Source organism: Cnephaeus nilssonii, assembly GCF_951640355.1.
Source record: "Cnephaeus nilssonii genome assembly, chromosome: 2".
Classification (NCBI taxonomy): domain Eukaryota; kingdom Metazoa; phylum Chordata; class Mammalia; order Chiroptera; family Vespertilionidae; genus Cnephaeus; species Cnephaeus nilssonii.
In genome coordinates this window covers 12,480,917-12,507,609 of record NC_137073.1, presented here as the reverse complement: position 1 = coordinate 12,507,609, position 26,693 = coordinate 12,480,917, and the positions used below count along the sequence as shown (strand labels likewise).

General features: G+C 59.8%; 3 protein-coding genes across 7 annotated transcripts; 2 read left to right on the top strand and 1 right to left on the bottom strand.

Moving 5' to 3' along the window:
* Positions 1 to 1,651: 1,651 nt before the first annotated feature.
* On the top strand, positions 1,652 to 19,669 carry RHBDF1 (rhomboid 5 homolog 1). 5 transcript variants are annotated; one of them, XM_079800595.1, is made up of 18 exons: positions 1,799 to 1,949; positions 12,970 to 13,310; positions 13,580 to 13,684; positions 14,250 to 14,463; positions 14,851 to 15,060; positions 15,142 to 15,264; positions 15,343 to 15,500; positions 15,884 to 16,141; positions 16,240 to 16,351; positions 16,475 to 16,549; positions 16,636 to 16,797; positions 17,375 to 17,475; positions 17,599 to 17,662; positions 18,018 to 18,112; positions 18,337 to 18,412; positions 18,483 to 18,583; positions 18,691 to 18,844; positions 18,975 to 19,669. In XM_079800595.1, exons 1-18 carry the CDS (start codon positions 1,839 to 1,841, stop codon positions 19,392 to 19,394), a joined length of 2,880 nt encoding a protein of 959 aa, XP_079656721.1. In that variant the 5' UTR covers positions 1,799 to 1,838; the 3' UTR covers positions 19,395 to 19,669. The 5 variants fall into 5 exon arrangements, with proteins under 5 accessions (XP_079656720.1, XP_079656721.1, XP_079656717.1 ...); XM_079800594.1 differs by lacking the exons at positions 1,799 to 1,949; positions 13,580 to 13,684 and adding an exon at positions 1,652 to 1,765; XM_079800591.1 differs by lacking the exon at positions 13,580 to 13,684 and having other exon boundaries at positions 1,800 to 1,949.
* A 141-nt stretch (positions 19,670 to 19,810) lies between these two features.
* On the bottom strand, positions 19,811 to 22,756 carry SNRNP25 (small nuclear ribonucleoprotein U11/U12 subunit 25). Its single transcript, XM_079800637.1, has 5 exons — positions 22,537 to 22,756; positions 21,659 to 21,749; positions 21,346 to 21,451; positions 20,993 to 21,067; positions 19,811 to 20,729 (listed from the first exon to the last, which is right to left on the bottom strand). The coding sequence occupies exons 1-5, from the start codon at positions 22,576 to 22,578 to the stop codon at positions 20,672 to 20,674; spliced, it is 372 nt and encodes a 123-aa protein (XP_079656763.1). The 5' UTR covers positions 22,579 to 22,756; the 3' UTR covers positions 19,811 to 20,671.
* A 176-nt stretch (positions 22,757 to 22,932) lies between these two features.
* Positions 22,933 to 25,872, top strand: POLR3K (RNA polymerase III subunit K). Its single transcript, XM_079759508.1, has 3 exons — positions 22,933 to 23,106; positions 23,723 to 23,810; positions 25,309 to 25,872. Exons 1-3 carry the CDS (start codon positions 22,996 to 22,998, stop codon positions 25,434 to 25,436), a joined length of 327 nt encoding a protein of 108 aa, XP_079615634.1. The 5' UTR covers positions 22,933 to 22,995; the 3' UTR covers positions 25,437 to 25,872.
* Positions 25,873 to 26,693: the final 821 nt, after the last annotated feature.

Below are 26,693 nucleotides of genomic sequence, written 5' to 3'. Positions count from 1 at the left end.
TGGTGATGCCACCAGGAGGACTGGTCCGTCAGGAGCCTTGTCTGGACCCTCGAGGGGCTCCTGTTGGAGGTGTAGTGCTTTGGAGAAGGGCCTGCAGACGGTGGGGGTGCACGTGGAGGTCACGGGAGGGAGTCTGTGGGAGACCGGGTCCTTGGGACCTGCCTTCGGAGGGAGTCATTTGGGTGGAAAGACTCCCAGGAAGCCCACGCCAGGGTCATCACACGTCTGGGGATTCTGTCTCCGAAGTGGAGTCCCGACCCCTCCCACCGCGAGGATGCTGACAGGCGCCCGCCCGCCCGCCCTGAAGGGGGCCTGCTGGAGCACGGCCAGCCTCCTCAGCAGGCTGAGGCCTGGACTAGGGCTGTGGGGACCCAAGGGGACCCGTGAACGCCACCGTGCGGGGCAGCATGGGGAGCACTGCCGCCCTCCACTTCCGGTGCCTCTTCACACGCCCAGCACCAGCTGCCCACCCAGCCCATTATCTCTCAAGTTGGATTTGTGCCCCAAGCGGGAGGGGAAGGGGAATCTGGGGAGAGCAGCAGTGCCTGGCGCAGGGGAAGGAAGGGCTGTGGGTAGTGGCTCTTCAGGCTTAGGATTGTTCTGGGGAATTTCCCTGGGGCGAGAAGGCACACTGGTAGCACCCAACACCCAACACCCAACAGAGCCTCCCCTCCACGCTGTCATGCTAGGGTTTGTCTGGGTGTTCAGGACCCCTCTGCGGTGGCAGGCACAGTCCCAACCCCTATACAACCTGCCTCTGTCCTGGGAAAAACCTGGCCCTGCGAGGGTGTACCCATGGGGCCTGGGAGAGCACCTGGCATAAGGTAATGTCAGATGGGGTGGGGGGTGGGGTGCTGGATGAATCCTGTCACTGGGGCCCTAAGATGACCATGGAACCTGACTTCAGGGCAAGTCCAGTTGGGAGGACCCTGGTCTCCAACCGTTCCTTCTCTGACCAGCCCAGGGCTGAATTCCAGCCCTCCAGCCTCCTGCTCTCTCTCGGCCCAGGGCCCCAACCAGGACTTCCTGGGGAGGGAGGGGCAGCAGCTTCCAGCCTGCTGGAAACCACCCAGCGGCTTGTGGCACTAGAGCTGCTTCCGGGGGTGGGCAGTGTCTCATAGGCCATGCTTGCAAGGCCGCCTGATGTGACTCCCACCCCTTTCTTTTCCTCCTCAATCCCTGCAGCCATTCTGTCTAAACAATGACTTCCCCTTCCAGCCTTCTTGTGTGCCCAGACCTCCTTCCTTCCTCCCTTCCCCCGCTCCCCCTTCCTCACGTTGGGAGGGAATCGAAGACCTCAGTTAGGCTTCATCCCCCTGGCAAGGGCATTCATTTTTATTCTTGTTTCACAAATGGTGCATGGTCGTTGGAGAAATCCGGGGAGTCCACACATTCCCAGAGGGGTGTTTTATCCCCATTGAGGCTGAGGAAAGAGGCTTAGAGAGCAGCCCTGGCTCCCAGGAGGAGGATGAGGCAGGGCCAGTGCCAGCAACCCACTTCTCCAGATGTTTTGGCAGGGGCTTGCGCAACCTCCGCAAGGGGGGCTCCTCCCTCCCGCCCCCCACTTCCTGGTTTGTGGTCTGAGGCCCCACCGCAGGCTGGAAGTGGTGGGTTAAGCATTCCCGCTGTGGCCTGCAGGACAGGCTGGCTGGGAGTGAGAGAAGGTAGTGCTAGGCAGAGGAGGGACCGGGGGCCTGCTCAGTCCCCAGTGTGCCCTGCGCTGGGCTGGGAGAGGCATGCTGGAGGATGTCAGTGGAAGTTGGAGGTGAGGACATCCTCAATATTCTCAAAAGGATCAGTGCTGGGGTGAGCTGCTCTGTGCCCTGCTGGGCCAGCTCATGGCCTGTGGAGGGCCCGCCAGTCCCCAGAGCCTTGAGAGAAAGGATAAGCTGCTCTATCAGCTCAGCGGCCAGAGCGCCAGCCCCAGCACCCGCTGTGTCCTCTCTAAGGTAGGGATGTATGGCCGCTGTCACCTCGAAGGGAGAGTTGACGGGTGGGGGGTGTCAGAGTCCAGTGGGTAGGGAGGGCAGCTGAAGGAGGTGTGTGTGGGCTGCATCCTCCCTTCCTGGGCTGTGCTGCCAATGCAGCTGGGCCCTGGGCCCAGGTACTCACTGGACCCCTAGCCATCCCCTGAGACACAGGGAGGGGCAGCTGCCTCAGAAATAGCTAGTGACTTCAGGCCCCTGGCTGGCCTGGCCCATTTCGGCCACCTCCCCAAATAGCCAGGGGTTGGTCCCCCGATCCTCCAGGCCCCCCCAGCCCCCCACCTCCCAGCCCAGGGACTGGCCTGCTGAGCTGAGGATTCCAGAGTGGCTGGCAGGGTCTCCTCCTACTGATCAGAGCTCCCAACACCTCCGGTCCCAGAGTCAAGTACACATCCATGGAGGCGGGGGTGGGGGGGCAGACACGCAACCATCCTAGTCACCCACCCACACACTAGGCAGTTGCAGCTGGTTTCCGTTTCTCCAGGGCTGGGTGAAAAGGGACTGGAAGCCCTGGGAGCAGGGTCTCCATGGAGGGGCTTCTCCACCAGGGCATAAGGCAGTGGGCAGAGGTGAGGCAGAGCAGATGTGTGTGCATACGTGTGTCCGTGTGGACTAGGTCCAGGCCTGAGCCCACATGTGTTGATCCTTCTCTGCTCACACTATCCTGATGCCGGGGTCCCTGCTCAGGAGGCCAGGGTGGGCAGAGAACCTGGGATTCCCGAGTTTGCCTTCCAGAATATACTGGGGCCTGCCTTGGGAGCAACACCTGTGAGGAGAAGGGTTTGCAACAGAGGCCGCTGTGGATCCACTGGAGCTTGGGAAGGGAGGGGCCCTTCGGAGGTAACCCGGGTGTGGGGGAGGCCGTTTACCTGGCACTGGAACACAGACCACCTTCTCTGGGGAGGGAGCATAAAGGCTGCTCCTCAGGGGGCCCTCAGCTGTGAGCCAGCTAGAGCTGGTACCCCGGCGGCTGTGGGTGAATGTCTGGGCCACGCAGCCGGCCTGGTGGCACCCTGCAGCATCCCCTGCAGGAAGGGACCTGCCAGCACTGGATGCCCAGCCATGGCATGCTTTGGAGGTGAGCCCAGGCCCTGGAGTCCAGGAGGACACTGCTGCACACTCTGCCAGCCCAGTCTGGTGGGCAGGGACTGTTTATCCCTGGCAGGGGTCAAGAATGCTGGGCATGGAGGGACCGTCCTGTCTGGCTGAGAGCCTGGCAAGGGAGGGTTGACGTGTGGCTGCAGGAGCCAAGGGCATTAGCACTGGGCAGCCTCCTTCTTGCCTTGTGTCCCCAGGGCAGCTGTAGTCCCCTCCCTCCACTTGTGAAGGAGCCCCCTCTGGCCCCTCCGAAGCGCTCACTGGGTCCCTGTAGCTAAGAATCACGCTGACAGGCCTGTGTTCACAGAGGACCCGGAACGAGCAGCCATCACTGTTCCACGGTATGGGCGAGGAGACAACCGGAGGGTTCTGGCCCTTGCCAACCTGTAAGGTGGCTGCTGCCTCCCATTGTCAGCTTTACTTTCTGTGTAGCCACGGAGCAGCTTGATGCCTGCAGGCAGACGTCGGGCTCAGAGAGGGAGAGTGCCCCCCTGGTCCCAGACCAGCAAGGCGCCCGAGGACACATATGTGGGCCCTCTGAGGCTTGAGGGGCTGGGCCTTATGTGCCCACGGTATTCTGACATCTGGTGGCCCCAGTTTTGTTTTCTCTGAGGAAAAGAGGGAGACCATTGTATCAACAACCATCCAGGGGAGTCTGCACCCCTCCACCACTCACAGCTCCTGCTTACACCCTGCTATTGGCACCCCGCCCCCATTCCCTGGTCTTCCGGTGACGAGGACTCACAAACTCCTTCCATGTCAGGAGAGAGGAAGGAATGCTGGGAAATTCCCACCAGCAGACTTAGCCTAGGAGCAGATGGGCCATTTTGTGGCCAACTCAGAGAGTGCAGGGATGAGCCCACCAGGGCGGCTGGGGAGCTCTGACGGGGGAGAGAGCACAGAGTGGGCGCCAGACCCTGCACTGCTGCTCTGCTCCGGGGGTCTCAGTTGTAGGCTCAGGCTGGCTGGGGGTGCCTGTTGGAGAGCAGGTTTCCGGGTGGGAGCACAGCGGCCGGGGAAGGGGTACTGCTCTGCTCCTGCCTTTAGTGAGTGTGGGTGTGCATGGGTGTGTAAACACATGAATGGAATTGTCTAATGGGGTATGTGCACACGTGTAAATGTGAGAGTGGGCAGGACAGTGTATATTGTATGTATATTGTAGGTGTATGTATGTGAGTGTGTAAACAGGTGTGTGTGAATGAATATGCGAGCGTGACTGTGTGCACGAACACATGAGTGGGTGTGTATGAGTGTGAATGTGTGCAGAGTAAGTGTGAGCGCTCACGTGGGACTGAGGGAGTGTAGGCAAGTAATTGTCAGTGTGTGCTTTGGGGGAGGTTCCTGGTCTGGTTTACAGGACATCCAGGGACACTGTGTCGGGTGTCTCCCCCCATCCCCCCGGCTTTCTGGAGCACAAGTCCAGGCAGGATAAGGTCAGGAGTCACTCTGGAGTGAGGGAGAGGCTGAGTAGTTGACCATTAGGCTCCGTCTAGCCGGGCCACCGGGTCCTCTGTCCACAGCCGCGGCGCTCACGACCCCCGGCCACAGGTGCACCCGCAGCCCAACACCGGGGAGAGCGGAGCTCAGTCGCCTTCCCGGAGGAGGTGGCTCGGGCCCGGGCCGGGCGGGCCGCGCGCATTCCAGAGCCCTGAGTCAGTGAGGCCGCCCCCTCCGGCCGGCCCGCCCCCGGCGCGCACGCCCCTCGCTCCCTGGCATTCCCGGCGGGCGGGCGGGCCGGCCGGACGGGCGGGCGCGCGGGCGGGGACTCGGCGCGGGAGCCCTCCCGGCCGGCGGTGGCAGCCCCTCCCCGAGGCTCTCAGGACCCCCAGGACCCCAGGTGCCGGCGGCGGCGGCGGCGGCGGTGAGTGAGCGCGGCGGCTGGGCGCAGGGCGCCCGGGCCGGGCGGGTTCCGGAGCTGCATCCGCTGCGCGCGGGCCGGTCCTCAGCACGCTGCTGCCGGAGCCGCTCAAAGCGGCCGGAGCCTGGTCGGTTTCGGGTGGCCGATCGGGCCCGGGCCCGGGGTTCGGGCCAGCGCCCACCCGAGGCGCCCGAACTTTCCTTACCGGAGTTTCCCGAGCCGCCCGCGGAGGCGGCCCAGCCCCGGATTCCAAACCCGGCGCTCGCAAAAATAGCCCGTGGCCGGATTAGCACGTCCCAGCGGGCTGACCAGGCCGGACAGCTCGGCTCCAGCCCCCGCCCAACAGCTGAGGGTCCTGGGAGCGGGAGGGCTCGGAGGCCGGGCTGTCTCCAGGCTCCTCTGAGTCGTACCCTCCCCCCTTAAGTTCCCTTTCCCGGCCACCACCGGTGGGTGGTGTCTCCCAAGTTGAAACTCCAGCTCAGAGGGTGGATCTTCTTGGGATCATCCCTGTCCCAGCTGTGCTCCCTGGGGATGGGGGTCCTAGTAGCTGTGGAGCTAGGGACGGTGGGGACTGGCCCCTGTCGTCTCCCCCATCAGCAAACACTGAAACTGCAGGGCTGTGGGGGCTACTCCCAAAGACACCCCTACCCTGTGCTCAGCGGCCAGGAGGAGTACCAGGGCCGAGCCTGAGGCCACCACACGGTGCCTTGAAAGCAGGCCTTCTCTTGGCTGGGGAGTTGGGGAGATGGAGGGGCCCCAGCTCCTAAGGGCAGGGGTGGGGGCTGGCTGTCTGACCTGCTGGGGACATGTCTGTGGGGCATGGGCAGGGGGGGCCCCAGCCATGCCTGCCCAAGGCCCAGATGCTCTTGACCAGAGTTCCTTATGTGTGTATGTGTGTCTGTCTGGATGGGCGGGGCCTGGGTCTGGAGGCCCTCTAGCTCTGTGCTAGGAAAGGCCCCCATTCCCCCCCCCCCCCCCCCATCTTGGGACTTCCTGGCAGAGAAGATTCAGGATGAAACTGGCTTTTCAGGTTTGGCCCAGCTATATGCTGGGTTCCTTCCATCCCCATGGAACTAGCCTCAGCCCCCTACCCCCACCCAGAGATTGAGAGGAAGCTAGGGAACCAAGCAGCTGGCTGGGGCCCAAGAGGTTCCTGAGGCTGAGCCCCCTGCCACCAGGAATTGTTCTGGGCAATCTGGGTCCTTTTCCCTGAGAACCGGAAAGGGGCCAATAGGGGGTTACAGGAGTCAAGTGGCCTCAGATTGAAGGTGTCAGGGCCCAGGCCTTTAAGCAGCCCACTGCACGGATGGGCTGACCAAGGCCAGCAGCACTGGAGCGTTGCTGTGACCCACACTCCTCACCCGGCCTCAGAGTGCTGGCCGGACAAGCTTCTGTCCTGGGGAGCATGCATTCTAGGGGCACCTTTGGTTCAGAGGGAATCACCCAGGTCTCCTTGCCTTTTGGGGCCCTCTTAGGGTCTTCTCAGCTCCAACTGCTGCTCAGGGTACCCCCTACTGCCACCCCATTGCTGCTCTCCCCGGATGTGAGGGGCTCCTCCTGCCAGCTCCGGTTTCCCCACTAGTGTCTGTAACAGGATCACCTTTCTGTCCAAGGATCGGATTCCTGGCTCCTGCCTGCTTTCTGGTTGGGTGTGTTTGCGGGTGACTTCCTCCTCCCTGAACTGAGGTGCTCTGGGTTGCAGAAGGTGGAGTGAGGGCCCAGAGGGGCCTGACAGCCCCGCACACCCTGAGTGAGGTCTGCCCCTTACCTTGGGGGTGTGGCCAGGGCCAGCTAGGCAGGCCCACAGCTCCTGGGCCGGCTTGGCCCACGGCTTTAACCCCCTTGGAGGCTGCAGGAGCCAGGGGCACCAGCTCTGGGCACTGACTGGCCTCTCTGAGCCTCAGTTTCCTTATCTGTAAGATGGACACAGATGACCCCTCCCAAGGCCTGTGATACATCAGAAGGTCGGTCAGGGATCTTTGGTTGGAAGCAGGTGTGTCAGGAGAGTGCTGACTGGAGCCATTTCTGCTCTGATAACAGACTTCGGGGACTCGGTTTCCCCTCGGGGGGCCGCTCCAGCACTGTCCGGCAGCCGCTGTGCTCTGGGGGGTGTTGCTAAGCCCGACAGTGTCTGGGCACCAGAGAGCACTGTGTGGCCAGTCAGGGGCACTGCTGGGGGCTCTGACTGGTGGCCAGACGTGTTGATGCGACCTGGACCTTTTCCCTGCAGTTTGAGGGGCTGATTTCACCCAACTCCTGAGACCCAGTTAGACTCCAGATCGTCACACCCGGAGTTGCTATTGCTATGTCCCTGCCCCTACCCCCTTGCTGACTGTGGCATGCACAGGTGGGACCTTTGACCTCTCTGAGCCTCGGTGCTCCCCATCCCCAGGTTATATCCGCTTCTGTCAGACCCAGCGGGGTTAGAGGCTTGATTCTGGCATTGGTAACCCCTGGGCCATATGTGCCCGCTGAGCCTTGGACAGTACCTCCCACCCAGGGCTAGTGCTTCCTTTCCTACCCTGTTACCACCCTCCCAGGTCAGGTCCCTGCACTTGCAGGCCCCCTGTAGCCGGAAGACTCTTGTTCCGTATTGGCCCTCTGCGTGCCCCTCTGGGGTGACAGAAGGCGGCGGTGACGTGGGCAGGCAGGGTTTGATGTGTCCTCCTTCTGACGGGAAGAGGGCACCACGCAGGCTATTGGCCTGTCCGCCCCCACCCCCCCGCCCCCTGAACCTCATTTCTTCCAAGAAAGGTAGAGGGGTAACTGGGAGGGTTGGGTCTGGCCCATATCCTTCCCAAGATGGGAAGCTCAGACAGGTGACCCTCACTTTGCCGCCCAGTAGCACGTGGTGGAGAAGGACTGGACTCCAGGCTGCCAGACAGCGGCTGATCCCCGCTCCCCGGGGAGATCTGGGTGGGGGTCAAACAGAAGACAGGGTCAGCCATCAGGGCTCTAGTGGGGAGGTTGGAGGAGCTGGCTTCTCCTGGGACTGTGCTCAGGTGAGCTGGGGACACGTTGGGGCAAGTGTCCTGGGGTGGGGCCCGTTGCTCCAGTTGACCTCAGTGGTGGGCGGTTCCCTGGGCTGGGCAGGACAGGGAGCCCAGGCTTGGCAGGTCTGGTCCTGGGGCCGGGCCATCCACTTGGCCTTCAGCGACCTCTGCCAGCATCGTCCTGCGAGTGTGCGGGGAAGGCCTGCGTGCAGCGGTGGCTGCTGCTCACACCGAAGGATCCAGCTTCACATCACCCGTGGCCGCCGGCCAGGCCTGGGCAGGCCAGAACCCTTCCCAGTCTCCTCCTGCCTCGTGGCCACAGCCTTCCCAGACGGCATCCCTGAGGGTTCCGTCCCCAGTTCCCGCAGTGGCTCCTGCTCGTGGCGCAGGCTCTGGCCCTCTTGCCCCTGGGCCCCCCTTCCTTTGGCTGCCGGTCAGGATGCTCCCCGGAGCCGGCCGGCAGGCATCGCCAGCCTTTCTGCTTCTTGAGCAGGTACTCTGTGCAGGACGCGCTGTGGGCCCTGCCTCCCTGCCCTGGCTCCTGCCCCCGGGCCCCTCCTGCACCCTTGCACAGTGCCAGCCTGAAGGATCCCTAGTCAGCCCACAGGAGGAACCTGGGCCAGTGGGACCCTCCCCCTGCGCCCCACCCGCCCTCTGCCCTGATGGCTGCAGCAGCTCCCACCCCTCTCGCTGCCGCTTAAAGCAGCCCCAGTGGTCCTGTGACTGTGGGGCCCTCATCCCTCAGCCTCATCTCTTGCCCCACTCGTCCTGGCTGTTCCAAGTGCCTAGGGTGCAGCGCCCTGAGGTGCAGTGTGGTTTTTGCCCCCCTGCTGGGTTTGGTCCCCACCATTGGCATTTGCTTTGCCAGCAATCCTTGCTTTACTTCCAGATGCCCCTTTGGGTGTCTCCTGCTGGGCTGGGCTGGGCCGGGTGGGCAGCCGGGGATGTTGCCAGAGTGACTCAGATGCTGTGTGACCCCGGCAGGCAGGCTGCCCCTGGACTGTGGTTTCTCCCTGCGCTGAGGGGTCAGCGGAGCGGAGATGCTGTTGGGATTTCCACCATGAGGGGCTGTCTGGGAACAAGAGCCCACTGTACGCCCGGGGGAGGCTGGACACTGAGCCACTGTCTCCTCTGGGCGGGCACTGTGCCCTCCCCGTCCAGACTCTTTGTCCGCCTGGGCCTGCCCCTCCCCCACACCCTTGGGTCCTAGTGTGGAGCCCCCTGTGAATCCCACCCACTTGAGGCCCAGATGGGAACTGGGCACACGGGGGTAGGGTAGGCTGGGCGTCCTGGAGCTGCGTGGGTTACTGAGCTCCTCCTGCCTCTGCCCCCCACACAGGAGGGATTTGAGGGGAGCGAGGGACACCAGGAGGTCGGGGTGTACCGGCAGGGAGCCGGTGCCTCCATCATGAGTGGCTCTTGTGTTCCTGGACGGACTGTGGGCCTGTGCCACGCCCTGTGCTCACTCCCCACCCTCTTCCCGCCTCTTTCTTTGTGCTGTTCTGCCCCGACCTGGGCATGCGGTCCCCTCCTCCTCCTCCGTCACCCAGACCATGGGGATCGGTCCTGCTAGCTTGTGCTCCAGAGTGCCCAGGGCTCCCGGGCACTGTGGACCCGGCAGTGAGAGGGCAGCACACAGGCGATGAACTCCCGAGCGGTCCGGTGGGGCAGCCTGACTAGCTGCGGCTCTGGAACATGTTGGAGGTTTGGCAGTGTGCATGTGCAAGGCAGGGCCCTAGGATGGCCGGGAGCCAGGTGTCAGGAGAGGCCATGGGGGCAGTGGGAGCCATGGAGAGTCATGGATGTGTGTGGTGGGGTGAGCCAGTCAACAAGCTGGCAAAGATTCCTTGTGCTGCTGAGCGGAGAACCCGATCACCCAGGAGTGCCAGGCCTGCTGGGGAGGCACGGAGAGGCCAGCTCCCCAGCACCCAGCCTGTAGATTCCCAGCAGTGGTCCCAGGTGCCACTCTTGGCACCATTCCTCTCTGGACCTCATAATGGCTCCACAGTGGTATTGGCCCATTTTCCAGGAGAGAACACTGAGGCTACCTGAGGCACATGGTGGTTGGGTGGCAGGGACAGACTGAAGCCAGCACAGCTGCCCCATCTGAAATGCTCAGGGGGCTCCCATCCTGCTTGGTCCCTTCCCACAAGGCCCCACAGGGTCCAGCATAACCTCTGGGGTCACATCACCTGGATCCCTATGTGGCAGGCGTGGCCTGACCTGGCTCCGAGGGCACATGGGGATGCCGTCAGGGCACTGCAGGTTCCGGAAGCCCCTATCTGATCGCCGTCTGTCTGATATTGCCTGAAATCCCACCACCAGTGCTTGAAAGCCAGAACTGTCCTTCCCAGTCACTGCCTTACGGACAGGGGTGATCTGTGAAGGGAGGGCTGGTGGGTGCTGACCATGTCAGGGAACACACAGGTCTGGGCTGGGTTTGTGGTGTGAGTTGGGCGAGTGCTGATCTCCTGGTTCAGTTCCCAGAGACCCATTCTCAGGATGCCTTCATGTTGGACACTGTCCCCCCCGCCCCCCACTGCCTGCCTCCGACCCCCTGCAGGGACCCGTCCATCTGACCCCACATTGTGGGGATCAGCATAGCAGAAGGGATTCCCAGTGATGTGCAAACAAATGCTCTGAATCAGACGGGTGAGGACAGAGGACAGGGGCTTGGCTCTGAGGGGCTGCATGGATGGAAAGACCCCTGGGTGCATAGTCAGCTCAGAGAAGGCATCCTTGAAGGACTCCTTCCCACCAAGCCAGCTCCTGGTTGGTGTAGCGTAAGTGGGAGCTGTGAGCGATGCCCGGGGACTGTCCCTAACTGGCATAGGGCCAGTCGGAGTATGAGTGGTGAGTAGTGTCACTATAGGGGTAATGGGATCTGTGAGCTGTGTCCTGGCCCTGGCCCTGGTCAGGGTAGAGGCAGTAGGAACTGTGAGTAGTATTTTGGGCCCAGCCCTGTTTGGTATAAAGCCAGTAGGAGCTGCCAGCCACATCCTGGCCTGGCCCCAGTCGATGTAGGGCCAGGAGGAGCTGTGGGCAGTGTCCAGGCTGTTTTTGGTCTGTGTAGTGCTAGTGGCGGCTGTGGGAACTGTCCTGGGCCTGTCCCTGGTCTGTGGGGCAGGAGGAGCTCTGCTCAGCATCCTGCCTCCCTGTGCAAGCGCTTTCCTGGGACTCTCCTGGTCACTCTAGAGCCAGAGTTGCTCTGAGCGCAGACCTGGCCCTTCTCTGTCTGTGTAAGTCCAGTAGGGGGTGTGAGCAGCATCCCAGGCCTGTCCCCAGTGATGCTACCCTGAATAGGTGCCTTTGGGCAAATCAAGCCTCTTTAAGGCCTCAGTTTCCTTATTTCTAAGGTATGGGCGGGACTTGCTCTATATTTACTCCAAGCAGTTGGGAGGGAGGCTCAGATGTGGAAGCTGTTTCTAGGGGTGTTGGTGGGTGGGTTACAGACCTGTCGGGGTCTGAAGCTCTTTGAGGAGGCCGAGGAATTTTGGGGTCTCTGCCCTACGTATTGCTCGGCCACTCCCCTGGTGTCCATGTCCCCCATTGTGCTCAGGGAACCCTCTCAATCTTGGATCCCCTGTTTTCAGATCCTGTGTGGTCCTTTGGGGAGGAGGGTTCGGATCTGTCCTGAAAGTGACGTTTTGTCAAGGGGGAAATAGGGTGCCAAGGAGGCCATGGTCCCATGACCTTTGCCTCATGGTTACATGGCCAGGCAGAGGCGGCCCACATCCAACCCTGGCCTCTGCTCTGGGGCCTGGGCCTTACCCTGCGCCTCAGGGATAGATTTGGGGGTGGGTCTCATACTTAGGTTTGATGCTGGACAAGCTGCCCTCCCAGGGCTGAGCTTTTTTTGCTGGTATTTATGGGCGCATGGCACCCCCTGGTGGTCATGGCAGCGCTTGCGCCCAGGTGGTTTTCAGGAGGTTCCTGTTTGTGGTAACAGCTCTCAGACCCTGGGAAGCCACGTGGCCACTCCTTTGTGACCTGGAGCCTGGAGCCTGGAGCCTTTGCAGACCCCACCTGTGGGCATAGCAGGCAGAGCCTCTCTCTCTGGAGCAGATGGCATGGTGGTTAGAGGGTGAGGTCTCAGATTTGCCCTGTGTACGGATGGGTGAGCTCCTCAACCTGGCAGTGCCCTCACGCTCACTCAGATCTCTGCTCTGGCTGTTCTCTGTGCCTGGAACAACCCACTCTCGCTGTCATACCCCCTCCCGTCCCCACCCCAAGCCTTGCTAACTTGACCACTTCCTTCAAGCCTTTGCTCAGATGTTACCTCACAAGGAGGAGGCATCACTGCGCTCGGCAACTGTAATGTACTGATTTTGTTCCTGTCTCACTTTGCACCCGTAAACAAAATACCTACTTATAGATTCACTAGAGGCCCGGTGCACGGATTCGTGCACTGGTGGGGTCTCTCTGGGTGCAGTAGGGGCCTGCAGGGATTGGGCTGAAACTGGCTCTCCGACATCCACCGAGGGGTCCCGGATTGCGAGAGGGCGGTTCTCGGGTGACATACCCCGGAATCGGGCTCCCTCCTCTCTGGTTCCGGCTGCATCACTGGAGAACCACAGCTGCCAAGTCACTGTGGCTCGGCAGCTACTGTGTTGAGCGTCTGCCCTCCTGGTGGTCAGTGCATGTCATAGCTACCAGTCTGCCGATTGCTTGGGCTTTTATATATATAGCTTGCTTATCTGGACTGTAAGCTCCAGGAAGGTGGGGATTTTGTCTGTTTTTAATTTCTTCTTTTCTCCACTACTGTGTCCCAAGCACTTAGGAGTGACTCATAGTAGGTGCTCCAGTATTTGTCACATGAATTTATGTTGTCTGAGGACCTAGGATGTGGACAGCAATGTCTGTCAGGATGAACAAGGCAGGGACTGACTGCGTACGGCAGTGCTGAGCACACAGGACGTCAGCAGCTGGATCTTGACCACCCTGTTGGGTTATCACTGCTTCTCCTTTCTCCTGGGTCTGGGCCCAAGGAACCTTCAGACACCTCTCACCTCCCACCCTTCTCTGCCACCCCCAGGCCCGCCTCGCTGCACCTGGAACCATGAGCGAGGCCCGCAGGGACAGCACGAGCAGCCTGCAGCGCAAGAAGCCCCCCTGGCTGAAGCTGGACATTCCAGCTGCGGTGCCTCCGGCGGCGGAGGACCCCAGCTTCCTGCAGGCGGGCCCTGGCCAGCACGGGCTGTGGGTCCATCCTGCCCAGCCCCCTCACCATGACCCCGTCACCCAGCCCCTGAGGCGCCAGGCTTTCTTGCGGAGTGTGAGCATGCCGGCTGAGACAGCTCACGTCCCTTCGCCTTACCATGAGCCCCGCCGGCCGGTGCTGCATCGCCAGACGTCGATCACACAGACCATCCGCAGGTACTGCGCCTTGCCCTGGCTGCTCCAGGGGTGAGGGCTGGGGCTGGGGGGACAGAGGCAGGCATACGGGGTCCTCTTTAGGTGCCGAGGCTGGGAATGGGGCAGGGCCTCTCCTGTCTCAGCTTTCTCCTCGGTCTTGTTCCCCATGTCACCCTCCCCCCTCCTGCTCTGGGGGCCGACCCCTCTCACCTACCACCCTTCTCTGCTCCCCCAGCACTTGCTCTCTCCTTCTCTGTCTCCCCCACCTCAATGCTCTGGTCCCTGAACAGCCGACAGGTGCGCTTTGGGCGTGTCCACACTCTGCCCCTCTTGGGTTCCCCTGCTGCCCGCAGGGCCCTCCCACAGCGCCGGTCTCTCTCGCGGTCCCTGCTCAGGTACTTGCAGGGTGTGAGTGTGTTAGCATCAGCTGGCGTGTGCATGGCTTGGGACGTCTTGGGAGCTGCCAGCACGGTTTGCATTCCCTGGGGCTCCTCACAGCAGGTGTTGGCAGTGTTTTGCTTGCATGTCCAAGGGCTGTGGGCAACCTGCCTGGGCTTGCATTACTCATTTCTTGAGTTCTGTGGTGTTAAAGGTCAAACTGCTGCCCAGGGCTAGGCTCTCTCTGGATGAGCTAAGGGCTGAGCGCTGAGCACCATCTCTGGATTCAGTGTCTTCCCACAAACCCCCCTCTCAGGGATGGGGTGTGAGCCTGGGTAAAATACTCACCTGGACAGGCCTATTATCTGCGGTTCTAGTGGGAATTTGGAGTTGGCTAATTGTTTAGGGGGTAGCCAGGGCTGGAACCCACTCATCCTCTTAACTGAACCCAGCCCACTGAACCCCAGATCCTGGAGTGACTGGAGGCTTGGGGTAGAGCATGCTACCCAGGAGGAGGGCTCTGGGGCCCCTGCTGGGAGGGCAGAGGGCTGGCGCCCCCTGGTTGAGTCCCTCCCATGGCAGGGGCACTGCTGACTGGTTCGGAGTGAGCAAGGACAGTGACAGCACCCAGAAGTGGCAGCGCAAGAGCATCCGCCACTGCAGCCAGCGCTATGGGAAGCTGAAGCCCCAGGTCATCCGGGAGCTGGACCTGCCCAGCCAGGACAACGTGTCGCTCACCAGCACGGAGACGCCCCCGCCGCTGTATGTGGGGCCGTGCCAGCTGGGCATGCAGAAGGTATGCCCGCCCCCCGCGGCCCCCCAGAGGCCTCTCTCTCTGCTTCCCTGGGCTGGGGCTGGGGACATAGCCAACCGGAGCGGAGGAGGTTCCTTGGAGCTCATGGTCTGGGAGGGTGGTCAGGGGTTCCATAAAGACACCGAAGATACTTTCTGGGAAGGGGGCCTGGGACTGTACCATGGGGCCAGCTCTGGATGGGAGAGCAGCCCAGGGCGAACAGCAGTGTAAAGGCACTGCAGGTGGGGAGAGGGACTCCTCTGGGTGCGGTAGGGTGGGGGTGGTACCCATAGCTGGCCAGGTACCCACTGTGTTCTCCACAGGGCGGGGAAGGAGCTTCTGGGGTGGTGGCCTAGCCCCCCGACGCCTGCGTCTCCTCCCCTCCACCAGATCATAGACCCCCTGGCCCGGGGCCGGGCCTTCCGCATGGCGGATGACACCGCCGACGGCCTGAGTACCCCGCACACGCCCGTCACTCCCGGTGCCGCCTCCCTCTGCTCCTTCTCCAGCTCCCGCTCAGGCTTCAACCGGCTTCCGCGGAGGCGCAAGCGTGAGTCTGTGGCCAAGATGAGCTTCCGCGCGGCCGCAGCACTGGTGAAGGTGGGTGCAGGGGCTGGGATGGGGGGTGGGGTCGGGGGGCTGACCCCGCTGCAGGCCGCACGCTCACCTCCTCGCTGGCAGGGTCGCTCGGTGAGGGACGGCACCCTGCGCCGGGCGCAGCGCCGGAGCTTCACTCCCGCCAGCTTCCTGGAGGAGGACACGGCGGACTTCCCCGATGAGCTGGACACCTCCTTCTTTGCCCGGGTAAGAGACGGGCTGTCAGCCGAGGCCTCCGCCGTCCTCCGTCTGTGCCTTTCGCGCTGACCACTCGTGTTTGCTCAGGAAGGTGTCCTTCATGAGGAGCTGTCCACATATCCAGACGAGGTGTTCGAGTCCCCATCAGAGGCAGCGCTCAAGGACTGGGAGAAGGCCCCGGACCAGGCGGACCTCACGGGAGGGGCCCTGGACCGCACGGAGCTGGAGCGCAGCCACCTGATGCTGTGAGTGGCAGCGGTGAGGGAGCAGAGAGGGGCACGGAGGTCAGGAGCGGCTGGGACCCTCGGGCAGGACTGCCTGGAGAGCTGAGGGGAGGGGTCCACTTGGCTACTGTGACGGGGACCCAGGGTTGGGCACCATTCGAGTCTCAGCTGCCCACTGTGGAACAGGAGCGCAACCCCAGAGCCCTCAGCTGGTCGGAATGCAGCGGGGAGGCCCGGGGACCGCTCATAGGTCTGGTCCCCCCTCCCTGCCATCTCGGAGGGGCTCAGGTTTGCTCTTCACTGGTGAGGGGGAGGGTGCACAGTGTCTCACCTCTACCTGGGAGCAGACGGAGATGCAGCAGGACCCGGCCTGGGGTGGGAGGTGACTGTGGCCCTTCCCCCAGGCCCCTGGAGCGCGGCTGGCGGAAGCAGAAGGAGGGTGGCACTGTGGCCCCGCAGCCCAAGGTGCGGCTGCGTCAGGAGGTGGTGAGCACAGCGGGGCAGCGGCGGGGCCAGCGTATCGCGATGCCAGTGCGCAAGTTCTTCGCCAGGGAGAAGCGGCCTTATGGGCTGGGCATGGTGGGCCGGCTAACCAACCGCACCTACCGCAAACGGATCGACAGCTACGTCAAACGCCAGATCGAGGACATGGATGACCACAGGTGGGCGCAGAGGGGATGTGACATGGCAGGCAAGGCTCCTGGTTGGGGGTGGGGGCCCCAGGTTGGAGCCGCCACCTCTGCTGATGCTTCTGCCGCAGGCCCTTCTTCACCTACTGGCTCACCTTCGTGCACTCGCTCGTCACCATTCTCGCCGTGTGCATCTATGGCATCGCGCCTGTGGGCTTCTCGCAGCATGAGACGGTGGACTCGGTGAGCCCCCGCGCACTCCCTGGGCCGAGACCAGTGAAGTCTGGGCTCTGGACGCCCTCCTCCCCACCCTGGGAGGAAAGGGCCGGAGTGGGCGGCCTCTGACCTCTCTCCCCAACTTCCCAGGTGCTGCGGAACCGAGGGGTCTATGAGAATGTCAAGTATGTGCAGCAGGAGAACTTCTGGATCGGGCCCAGCTCGGTGAGGGTGGGGCCGGCAGGGCGATGGGGCGAGGACCCTGCGCTGGCAGGGGGCTGGGCCTCAGCTGCACATCCCGCTCCCCGCAGGAGGCTCTCATTCACCTGGGCGCCAAGTTCTCACCCTGCATGCGCCAGGACCCGCAGGTGCATAGTTTCATCCGCGCCGCGCGGGAGCGGGAGAAGCACTCGGCCTGCTGCGTGCGCAACGACCGGTCGGGCTGCGTGCAGACCTCGGAGGAGGAGTGCTCGGTGTGTGCCCCCGCCGCAGGCAGCCCCTGTCCGCACCCCGTGTGATGTGGTTGTGCTGACTTCAGATGGAGCCCGTTAGCCTTTATCCTAGGTCTTGGCACATGGCACCACCCCTCTGTGCAAGGTCCCTCACGTCATTCATTACTTCTCACCCCCAGCGCCCCCTCCTCAGCCCGTAGACAGCCATTGCGACGTCTTTGATTTGGGTGTGCTTTCCGTGTGTCTTGTTTTGGGGCATGTCTTAAGTTCATATAAGTGGTATTGCCTTATTTTTTCCACTAAACAATTACAAAAAAAAAAAATTCAAGTTTTTATTACGTCATTTTATGAGGAGGTACCAAAGTTTATGCCAGTCCCTGGTTTTGGACACTGGGCCTTTTTAATCTTATGCTAATAGGAATTATGCTCATGAGCTTACAGTGGACACTCCCACGTGCACACACATTTCCGGAGTGTGCATTTATAGGTGTTGGGTTGTGGGCTCAGGGGGCTCTCAGTGGTTTTGCTTTTGACTCCTGCCTTCTGGAAACTGTTGTGGGAGGGGTGGGCTCTGACCGGACTGACTCTCTCCCCACAGTCCACGCTGGCAGTGTGGGTGAAGTGGCCCTCCCATCCCAGCGCCCCCGACCTCGCCGGCCACAAGAGGCAGTTCGGTTCTGTCTGTCACCAGGACCCCAGGTCAGTCCTGCTGGCCCCGCTCATGCCTCCCTGGGAAGTGGGGGGGAGGGTGTAGCTGCTCCCCTTGTGGAGCTGGGCGGAAGGGCACAAAGCAGGGCCTGACCGCACACTGGGCTCGTGCAGGGTGTGTGATGAGCCCTCCTCTGAGGACCCCCATGAGTGGCCAGATGACATCACCAAGTGGCCGGTGAGCGGGGATAGATGGTTGGCTTTGGGGGTCACCCTTATTATGTGGGGGAATCCACACTTCACTCATTTGTGATACCAAGAGGCCCCATCATGGGACCACCCTGTTGTCAGATGCAGTGCCTCTGGCCTTTGCCTGGCCTGCCCTCCACGCCCTGCTTCTGAGCAGGTAGTCAGAGCAGAACCAGGTAGAGATGGGAGGTCCACTGACATTTCAGTGTGACAGATGGGAAAGCTGAGGCTTAGTCAGGGCCTTTCTACTGTAGGAGCCTGTCCATCTTGGCCCCATCCCCCAAGCATGGTGTTGGGGCACAGGGTTGGAGGCCACAACCCAACTCATCCCCTTTGTGATCCAGATCTGCACCAAAAGCAGTGCCGGGAACCACACCAACCACCCCCACATGGACTGTGCCATCACGGGCCGGCCCTGCTGCATCGGCACCAAGGGCAGGTGGGTGTGCCTGGGCCCGGAGCACTGCTCTGGGGCTCTGCCCTCCTCCAAGTCCTGAAATAAGGGATACGAAGGGGTGTGGGGGGAGAAAGGCTCTGGGCTTATCCAGGGCCAACAAAGATGGGCGAGGGGGCTGAAGCCTAGGCCTGGGTGGTGTCGTCAGGTCCCTGTGCCCCCGGGCCCCAGCCCCTCTGCAAGTCCCCAAGCCGGGCTTGACCTTGCAGGTGTGAGATCACCTCCCGGGAGTACTGTGACTTCATGAGGGGCTACTTCCACGAGGAGGCCACGCTCTGCTCTCAGGTAGGCCTCCAGGGTGTGTGCGTCCCCTCGCCCCCGGCCACGGAGCGTGCTGACAGGCCACTCTGCACAGGTGCACTGCATGGACGACGTGTGCGGGCTCCTGCCCTTCCTCAACCCCGAGGTGCCCGACCAGTTCTACCGCCTGTGGCTGTCCCTCTTCTTGCACGCTGGGCAAGTGACACCAGACGGGCCGAGGAGGGTTGGGTGGGACCCCAGGAGTGGCTGGCCAGGGGATGGAGGGGAGGCCTTCCCAGCTGAGTGTCCCCCTCCCCCCACAGCATCCTGCACTGCCTGGTGTCTGTCTGCTTCCAGATGACTGTCCTGCGGGACCTGGAGAAGCTAGCAGGCTGGCACCGCATAGCCATCATCTACCTGTTGAGTGGCGTCACTGGTAACCTGGCCAGTGCCATTTTCCTGCCATACCGGGCAGAGGTAAGGCTGCCCCAGGGACCCAGCCCAGGAGCGTCTCCATTCGGCTCCTCAGTCCTGCTATGCTCTGGGCCATGAGGGGCGGGGTGGCTGTGGGTCCAGGGGTCCTGCTCAGCATCCCCACTGCCTCCAGGTGGGCCCGGCCGGCTCGCAGTTTGGCATCCTGGCCTGCCTCTTCGTGGAGCTCTTCCAGAGCTGGCAGATCCTGGCTCGGCCCTGGCGCGCCTTCTTCAAGCTGCTGGCGGTGGTACTCTTCCTCTTCACCTTTGGGCTGCTGCCCTGGATCGACAACTTTGCCCACATCTCGGGCTTCATCAGCGGCCTCTTCCTCTCCTTTGCCTTCCTGCCCTACATCAGCTTTGGCAGGTTTGACCTGTACCGGAAGCGCTGCCAGATCATCGTCTTCCAGGTGGTCTTCCTGGGCCTCCTGGCCGGCCTGGTGGTCCTCTTCTACTTCTACCCCGTCCGCTGCGAGTGGTGCGAGTTCCTCACCTGCATCCCCTTCACCGACAAGTTCTGTGAGAAGTACGAGCTGGACGCCCAGCTCCACTGAGCTGGTGGGGGCGCTGGGGCCACGGGCCTCCAGCAGGCTGGAGCCAGGCAGACTGCCCACCGAGCCTCACGCCACGGGACTGTCAGCAAGCCCTGTGGGCGTCCTGCCCGTTTCCTGGACATAGACCTCTGTGCCTCGTTCACTGCTGTTGAACCTCTCGTACTTCCGGGCATTTATTACACTAGTTCCTGTGATTACCTTCTAACTAGTCTCCTGACGACCACCTCATGTGGCCAATAAATGGACTGGGAGCGTTTTAGCTGCCACTAACTTGACCAGAGCTGCCGCCTCCTTTCTGACAGGAAGTGTCTCAGACACCTCCCCCAGTGAAGTCCGTAAGCCCGGGGGCCCCACCCTGCTCCCTTTCCGTAAGACCCCTGGATGAGCTGTCACATTTTCCCACACACACACCTAGTGCCCCAACGCCAATTTCAGCCCCAGGCTACCTCCCCTTCCAGGAGCCGGGGAGGGGATGTGATCCTGGGTAGATCAGGAGCAGCCTCGGGGGCGCCTCTCCCGGCTCAGGCCAGGGCGCAGTGAGCAGGTGCGGAGAGCAGGCGGCAATTTACCGGCAGGAGGCAGCATTGGCCCGGTGGCGGGCTGGAGGCCGCGGTGATGTCAGTGGCGGTACTTCTTGTGTGAAGGCAGGCGGGCTCCGCCAAGGGCCCCTTGCCAGTGTCGGGATCGGCGGAGGAGGAGCCGGGGGAGGGCTGTCAAATTCGGGAGCTGGGTTTTTCCCTGCCCCTGGTCCTGAGGAAGATGAACCCGTGGGTTGAGGCCGGAGGCCTGTCCATGGCTGTGCTCTCGCACCCAGGCTCGTTTCTCCACAAGCAGGAGCCGAAGCCAGCTGCTCCGCTGTTTTCTTGCTATAGAGTCATAGTAACAGGGAGGTGTGCCATCTTAGACTGAGGCCATTCTCTGCCCCTTGCCTCCCCCACGATGGGGCTGCGCCAGGCCCTCATGTCCCGGGACTGTGGCTTTTTGACTTTTCAAACTAGAAAGCAAAATAGATTTATTCCGTACAGAGGGCCAGGCCCACAGCCTGTGGGATCTGCCATGAAATTAGGGTGTTTGGGCCCAGAAGGGGTCAAACTTGGGTCGTGAGCACTGGCTCACCCAGTCCCACTCCTGAGGCCCAGGGTTCACACCGGCAGTTCCAGCTGTGCACAGCTGGGCGAGTCCATCTCAACACTCTTCTGTGACGAGGGGACAGTGCCCGAGGCTTCCTCCTGCTGGGGAGGAGCTTGGCCACCGGCAGAGGGTCCTGGTTTGGAGGGTCATTTTTGCCTCAGTTTTTTGATGAAGGACACCTCATCCCGATTCCGGATACCATAACTGAAAGAGAAGGAAAAGGGTCAAGTATTTAACGACAGAAGGCTCTGTCTGCGACCCCTCACCTGAGGCTTGAAAACCAAGAAAGAACCGGTGGGATGAGTGTGGTGTGCAGGAAGGCAAGGCGGGGCAGCGCCATCCTCCCACAGGCCCACACCGGGCCAGCAGGCAGCCTTTCACCTCCACACACCCTTCTTCCCTCTTCCTGGCTCTGTGTGGCCCTGAACTGCCACGCCCTGCAGCTCAAGGATGTGGCCTGAACTTACTCTCGGAGCTTTTTCCTGTCCTCGGTGAGCTTCTCTCCCGCAGAGATTAGATGGTACGTCCTCCACACATAGGACCTGCACGAGAGGGATCAGGTAAGCCGTGAGCAGGGGGAGCTGTGTGGCGGTGGTGTACTAGCAGGAGCTGTGTGAGAAGGGCTCTCGGTGCGTAGCCCCTAGCCCCTCGGCACAGAGCGCCCGCCCTGTCTGAAGGATTGTGACAGGGAGCTGGCTCTTCACTCCAGTCAGTACTCTGTAGCAGAGACCAGGTGATTAAGAAGCACAAGTCCAGCGGAGCTCCTGTGGAGTCCCACACCACCCTCCTGGAGGGCTGCAAGGAGCGCGGCTTCACCTACCAGCTGATATGCTGGATGCCCCCTTCACGCTCCTGCTTGAGCTGCACGTATCTCTGGATGGCCTTCTTCAGGTCCAGGACCGTGGCGTTCTGTACCACAACCACAGCTGCAACGAGGGGCACCGTGAGAGAAGATCCCACAGCCACAGCCTCAGGTGGTGGGAGAGGAACCCAGAGCCCCGTCGAGCCTTGTTTAAGCCGACTGAGGCTCAAGTCCAGGCAGATGGGCTTGTGGATGGCCGCTCGGCATCCCACTGACCAGCCCCTGTGGAAGCTCAGCCCGCCTGGCCTGAAGGGAGGAGGGCGGCACTTACGCATGACTTCTCCATCCATCTTGCACACTCGGACTGTCATTGCTTGGCCATATTCCAGGGCTATTTGGGAATTGACCTCTTCCAAAGTAACCTAGAAAAGACCAAGGGTGGAGGTGAGTGCCTGGCTCTTTAACACCCCAAACAACAAGGAATAAGCTGCGAGTGTCCAAAAAGTGGTGCCATATTTTAGGAAGGACAAGAACGGGAAGGGATTCTTGCTTATACATTAGGGCTTCCCAGGTTTTTAGCACCTTGATCTCATGTGTCATCCACATTTTCTTATTTAAAGTCCAAAGTGGACAGAAGCTTGGAAGAAAGGAACATAGAAACAGGCAAGAACCAACACCCTGGATCCTCTCACCCAGGGGCTGGGTAGGAGGAACACTGTGCTTGTCAGTTCATTCCGAGTCCTGATCACTAATCAGGACCCAGGCCAGGGCCTTGGGACAAGGTTTTGGCAGGAGTGCCATACCAAACGTTGTAATACCATCTTTAAGAAAATAGAAGTTAAACTCCATGATGGACAAAATAACATTGAAGTTTGAGATGGGAAAAGCCAGTAATACTGACATAGTCTTTATTATTTTGTTTGCCATAGGCTTTTTTACACCAACCTGAATTATAAACATACTGTATTAAAATGTCACGTATTTCCGAAAGAAAAAAAAAAAGTCAAGTATCCTGGCTGCTGGAGGTGTTTTGGAGCCTTTTAAATTCCGCGTCCAAGGCGAGAGTCTCGCTCGCCCCACCCTAGGCCCGGCCCAGGTTAAGACCCCCGTTTACACCCAGAGGTGCCTTACGAGGCCTCTGGGTCGCAGCCCATCAGCACCGGGACCTGTCCACGCCCCTGCGCTCAGCCAAGCAGGGAACGCGCGCACCTGGATCGGTAGGTCGCAGAGGAGTGGGTCCTGCACCACCATGGCGAGACCCTCCTGGAACACGTCCACCGCCTCGGAGTGCGGCAGCGCCTCCTCTTCGTCCTCATCGTCCTCACGCGCCTCGGGCCGTGCCGCCGCCTCCGCCTCCTCCAGGGCGCCTCGCTGCCCCACGCGCCCGGGTCCGCAGGAGCGAGGCTAGGCGCGCACAACCGGGAGCGCAGCACGCACTTCCGCCAGTGGGCGTGTGGGGGCGGGGCTGCCGCGAGAGCCAATAAGTGCGAGGCGACCTGCCGCAGAGCTCGCTGGGAGCGCGAACCGGCGTGCCTATTGGTGGGCTGAGGGCAGGGCGGCGGCCCGAGCCAATGGGAGCTGGAGGCGGGCGTAGTGTCGGCGCCTGCGGAACCGCAGGGCTGCGGGCACCTGCGGGAGTCTGCGGGCGGGAGTCTGCGGGCGGCAGTCATGCTGCTCTTCTGCCCCGGCTGCGGGAATGGGCTCATCGTGGAGGAGGGACAGCGCTGCCACCGTTTCGCCTGCAACACCTGCCCCTACGTGCACAACATCACCCGCAAGGTGGGTCCCGGAGCCCGGCGGGGGCCCGCGCGTCTCCTGCAGGCCTCCCGTGGCGCTCCACGCCCGCCGTCCCGAGTCCGCCTCCACCCGCCCGTTCTGTCAGCCGCTTCCCGTCGTCTCCACCTCGGAGTCCCCCTAGAATCCGGCCGTTGGCCCCTCCCCTGTGCCGTCACCCTAGGTTATCGCCGTTGCCTCCCCTCGGGCTCCGTGCTCACACAGCTGCCTCCTTCGCTGTGGTCACAACAGCGGCCAGAGCGGACCCGTTAGCGCCTAAGTCAGAGGAGTCCGCCCTGTGTTCCGAACCCTCGGCAGTCAGTCCCCAGCCCAAGAGTGAAAGCGACACCGAACTCTCTCCCGAGCCTCGCTTCTCCGATTCCACGCACTGAGGTGCTGCTTGGCCCCAGCAACACCAGCCTCTTGGCGGGTCTCCCGTCACGTGGCACTATGGCCAGGGCCTCAATCCCAGTAGGTCTTCACATTTAGCATCTCTCCAGTCTGTGGAAGGAGGGACGTCTGGGGAGAGAGACACTGCAGGCAGGTGTGGAGGTTTGGTGTGATGGCCCCGATCTGTACTGTTCACTGACTTGGAGAGTTGAAGACTTGCTGTTGTTTGTAGGTAACAAATCGGAAGTATCCAAAGCTGAAAGAAGTGGATGACGTGCTTGGTGGAGCAGCGGCCTGGGAGAACGTGGACTCCACTGCAGGTGAGAGGGAGACCTTGTGCCTTACGGAGCTGTGGATAAGTCTGAGGCTGCTGACTGCTGCTCCATGTCAGAACCTGTGCCTGCTTGTATGAGGTGGGCTTCTAAAAAGAGAAAGTGCATTTGATTTTTAAAACTTACTTGTTGCACAGATAATATTGGCACAAGCCTTGGAGTCACACAGACCCGAGTTAGAGACGCAGGGTGACTTCTTACTGTTTTATGACTTTGGACCCCTTGACCTCTCTGGGGCTAATTTAAACTCATAAATTGTAAGAGCACAAAGTGTATTATGCAGTGTTTGGCACATAACGGGCACTGAACATGTGGTAGCTTTGATAGCAACAATGACAGGAGTAATAAAAATCAGTCTAAGGGGAAAAATCCTCTTTTTGTTCTAATGCAGAGTTTTAAAAGTTAATACCAGAGAGCATTAAACTACGGTCTCAGCAAAATAAATGTTTACTCCAAGTATTGGTTTATTTCTGGTAGAGGTGGATGTGACCAAAGAAGGACAGAGAGCCTTAGACACAGCCAGTATTGATAGGAGGAAGAGCTAAGCCATGATTAGTACTCTCTCTTTCCCCTATAGACGATCATCCAAATCTGCTACGTTAAAAATTTAGCAATGGCAGAATTTGTCATTAAAGAATGGATTATAGCCCTAGCTGGTTTGGCTCAGTGGATAGAGCGTTGGCCTGTGGACTGAAGGGTCCTGGGTTTGATTTTGGTCAAAGGCTCATGCCCAGGTTTCGGGCTCGATCCCCAGTAGGGGGTGTGCAGGAGTCAGCCAATCAATGATTCTCTCTCATCTTTGATGTTTCTATCTCTCCCTCTCCCTTCCTCTCTGAAATCAATAACAATATATATATATAAAAAGAATGAGTTATGTATCAAATGTTCAAAATGGTGGTCTGAGAGTGTTTGGAGGTATTTTCGTCAAGAGCGGGGCTGGTTTCTCAAAGGAGATCACTCTGAAGGTAAAGACGTGCCAGGCGCACTCTGAAAAGGTGTGGACTGCGGTGAGATCTCAGTAAGAACAGCTGAGATAATAACTGCCAAGATGGATCTCTAAGTACAAGAGGAAGTGGATTGTCACCCATGGGGTCTCCTCTGGGAGGCTGAGAGGGCTTGTCTGTTGCCCAGGCGATGGAGATGCACTTCTGAGGAGGAATCTGCAGGCGTGGACCCTGTCATTCACACAACAGCCATAAGTCACCTTTTGTGTTATGTTTCCAACCAGCCTTCAGCCAGATTTGAGCGGAAAAGTGGGACCCAGGGAGGGGAGGAGGAGTGTTTTCAAACTCCTGGGTTCCCTTAGTGTGAGAGCATATTGGGAACGAGACGAGACCCCTGTTTGTACCTTATATTAGGGCACAGGGGACACCAGATAAGCGAGGAAGGTCTTTACTGCCTTTCGCCTCACACCTACTTCTAGCAGGTGTGTTGGTCACAAACATTTTTTTAATGCGGGTCACTTGTTTATTTTTCCTGTTTCTAGAGCCATGTCCCAAATGTGAGCATCCTCGTGCCTATTTCATGCAGCTTCAGACCCGCTCTGCCGACGAGCCAATGACCACCTTCTACAAGTGCTGCAACGCGCAGTGCGGACACCGCTGGAGGGACTAGGCCAGGCCGGCCCAGCTGCGTGGTGTCTGTTTACCTTATTCCTCAGAGTGGATTCCCAGCTGGGAGCGAGCACTTGTGTCCAGAGGGCCTTTGCTGGTGTGGCGGAAATGGATAGCCCAACTGCCAATCAGTGGATGAACTCATTAATGTCCAGGGAGATTTTGTGTGTGGGGAAGATTATCCACAACTAATTATACTCTGTTTAAGGTCCTGTTCATTCATCTTTCACATTTATTGGGCAATTGACATTCTTTTACCATTAACCAACACTCTTAAATATTTATATGGTTTGCATAACTAATAAAGTAAAACTTACTAATTTAGTACATTAGTTCCTAAATATTTAACTGTTAAGTGCAAGCGTATTTAATAAAAATTTATTCTGAATATTTAATTAAAATGAAAAGTTTAATATTGCCTTCTCAGTGTTTTAAATGACTTAAGAAGTAGATGTCAAACCACAAATCATGATTCAAAAATTAACTACTGTACTTAGGACTAAACCGGTTACAGGCAGTGTGGTCTGTTGGTTTTAAGGCAGTAAATTCTAGCTTCAGCAAGGTGGAGGGAGACCCTGATAGACAGGCAAAAGGAAGCGCTCGTGATAAAGATACTAGCACAGGGATGGCTCCAGTGAGTATAAAAGTATGTCCTGTAATAGGTAAAATGGGGACCAAGCTGATTGAAATTTAAATATTAGTGCCCTGGCCAGGTAGCTCAGTTGGTTAGAGCATTGTCCTGATACACTAAGGTTGCAGGTTCGATCCCTAGTCAGGGCACATATAAGAATCAATCAGTGAATGCATAAGTAAGTGGAACAACAAATTGATGTCTCTCTAAAAATCAATAAATACAAATAAAATAATAAATGTAAATATTAGAAAGAAATGTGATTATGTCCCTGATAATTTGTAATGTATTTCCTGGGCTTGAGCCTGTGATTCCATCTCTCCGTGGGTCCTGGTGTTTCAGACTCCAGAGAGCTGCAACTCTGAGGTACCCAGGCCTTGCCCAAGAAGTTTTGATGCACAGAACACTGCACACACATGTGCGCACACAGGCACTCTCACAGATAAACGTAGGCATGTACACACACTGAAATGTGACTTATTTGGTATGGAAAGGAACACACAGCCAGTAAGTATGTGAAAAGATGCTTATCTTCACCAACAACCAAGTGCAGAAAAACAACATTAAATACCGTTGCCTATCAGATTGTCAAAGATAAAAAGCGCTGATATGTACATGCTGTCGGTG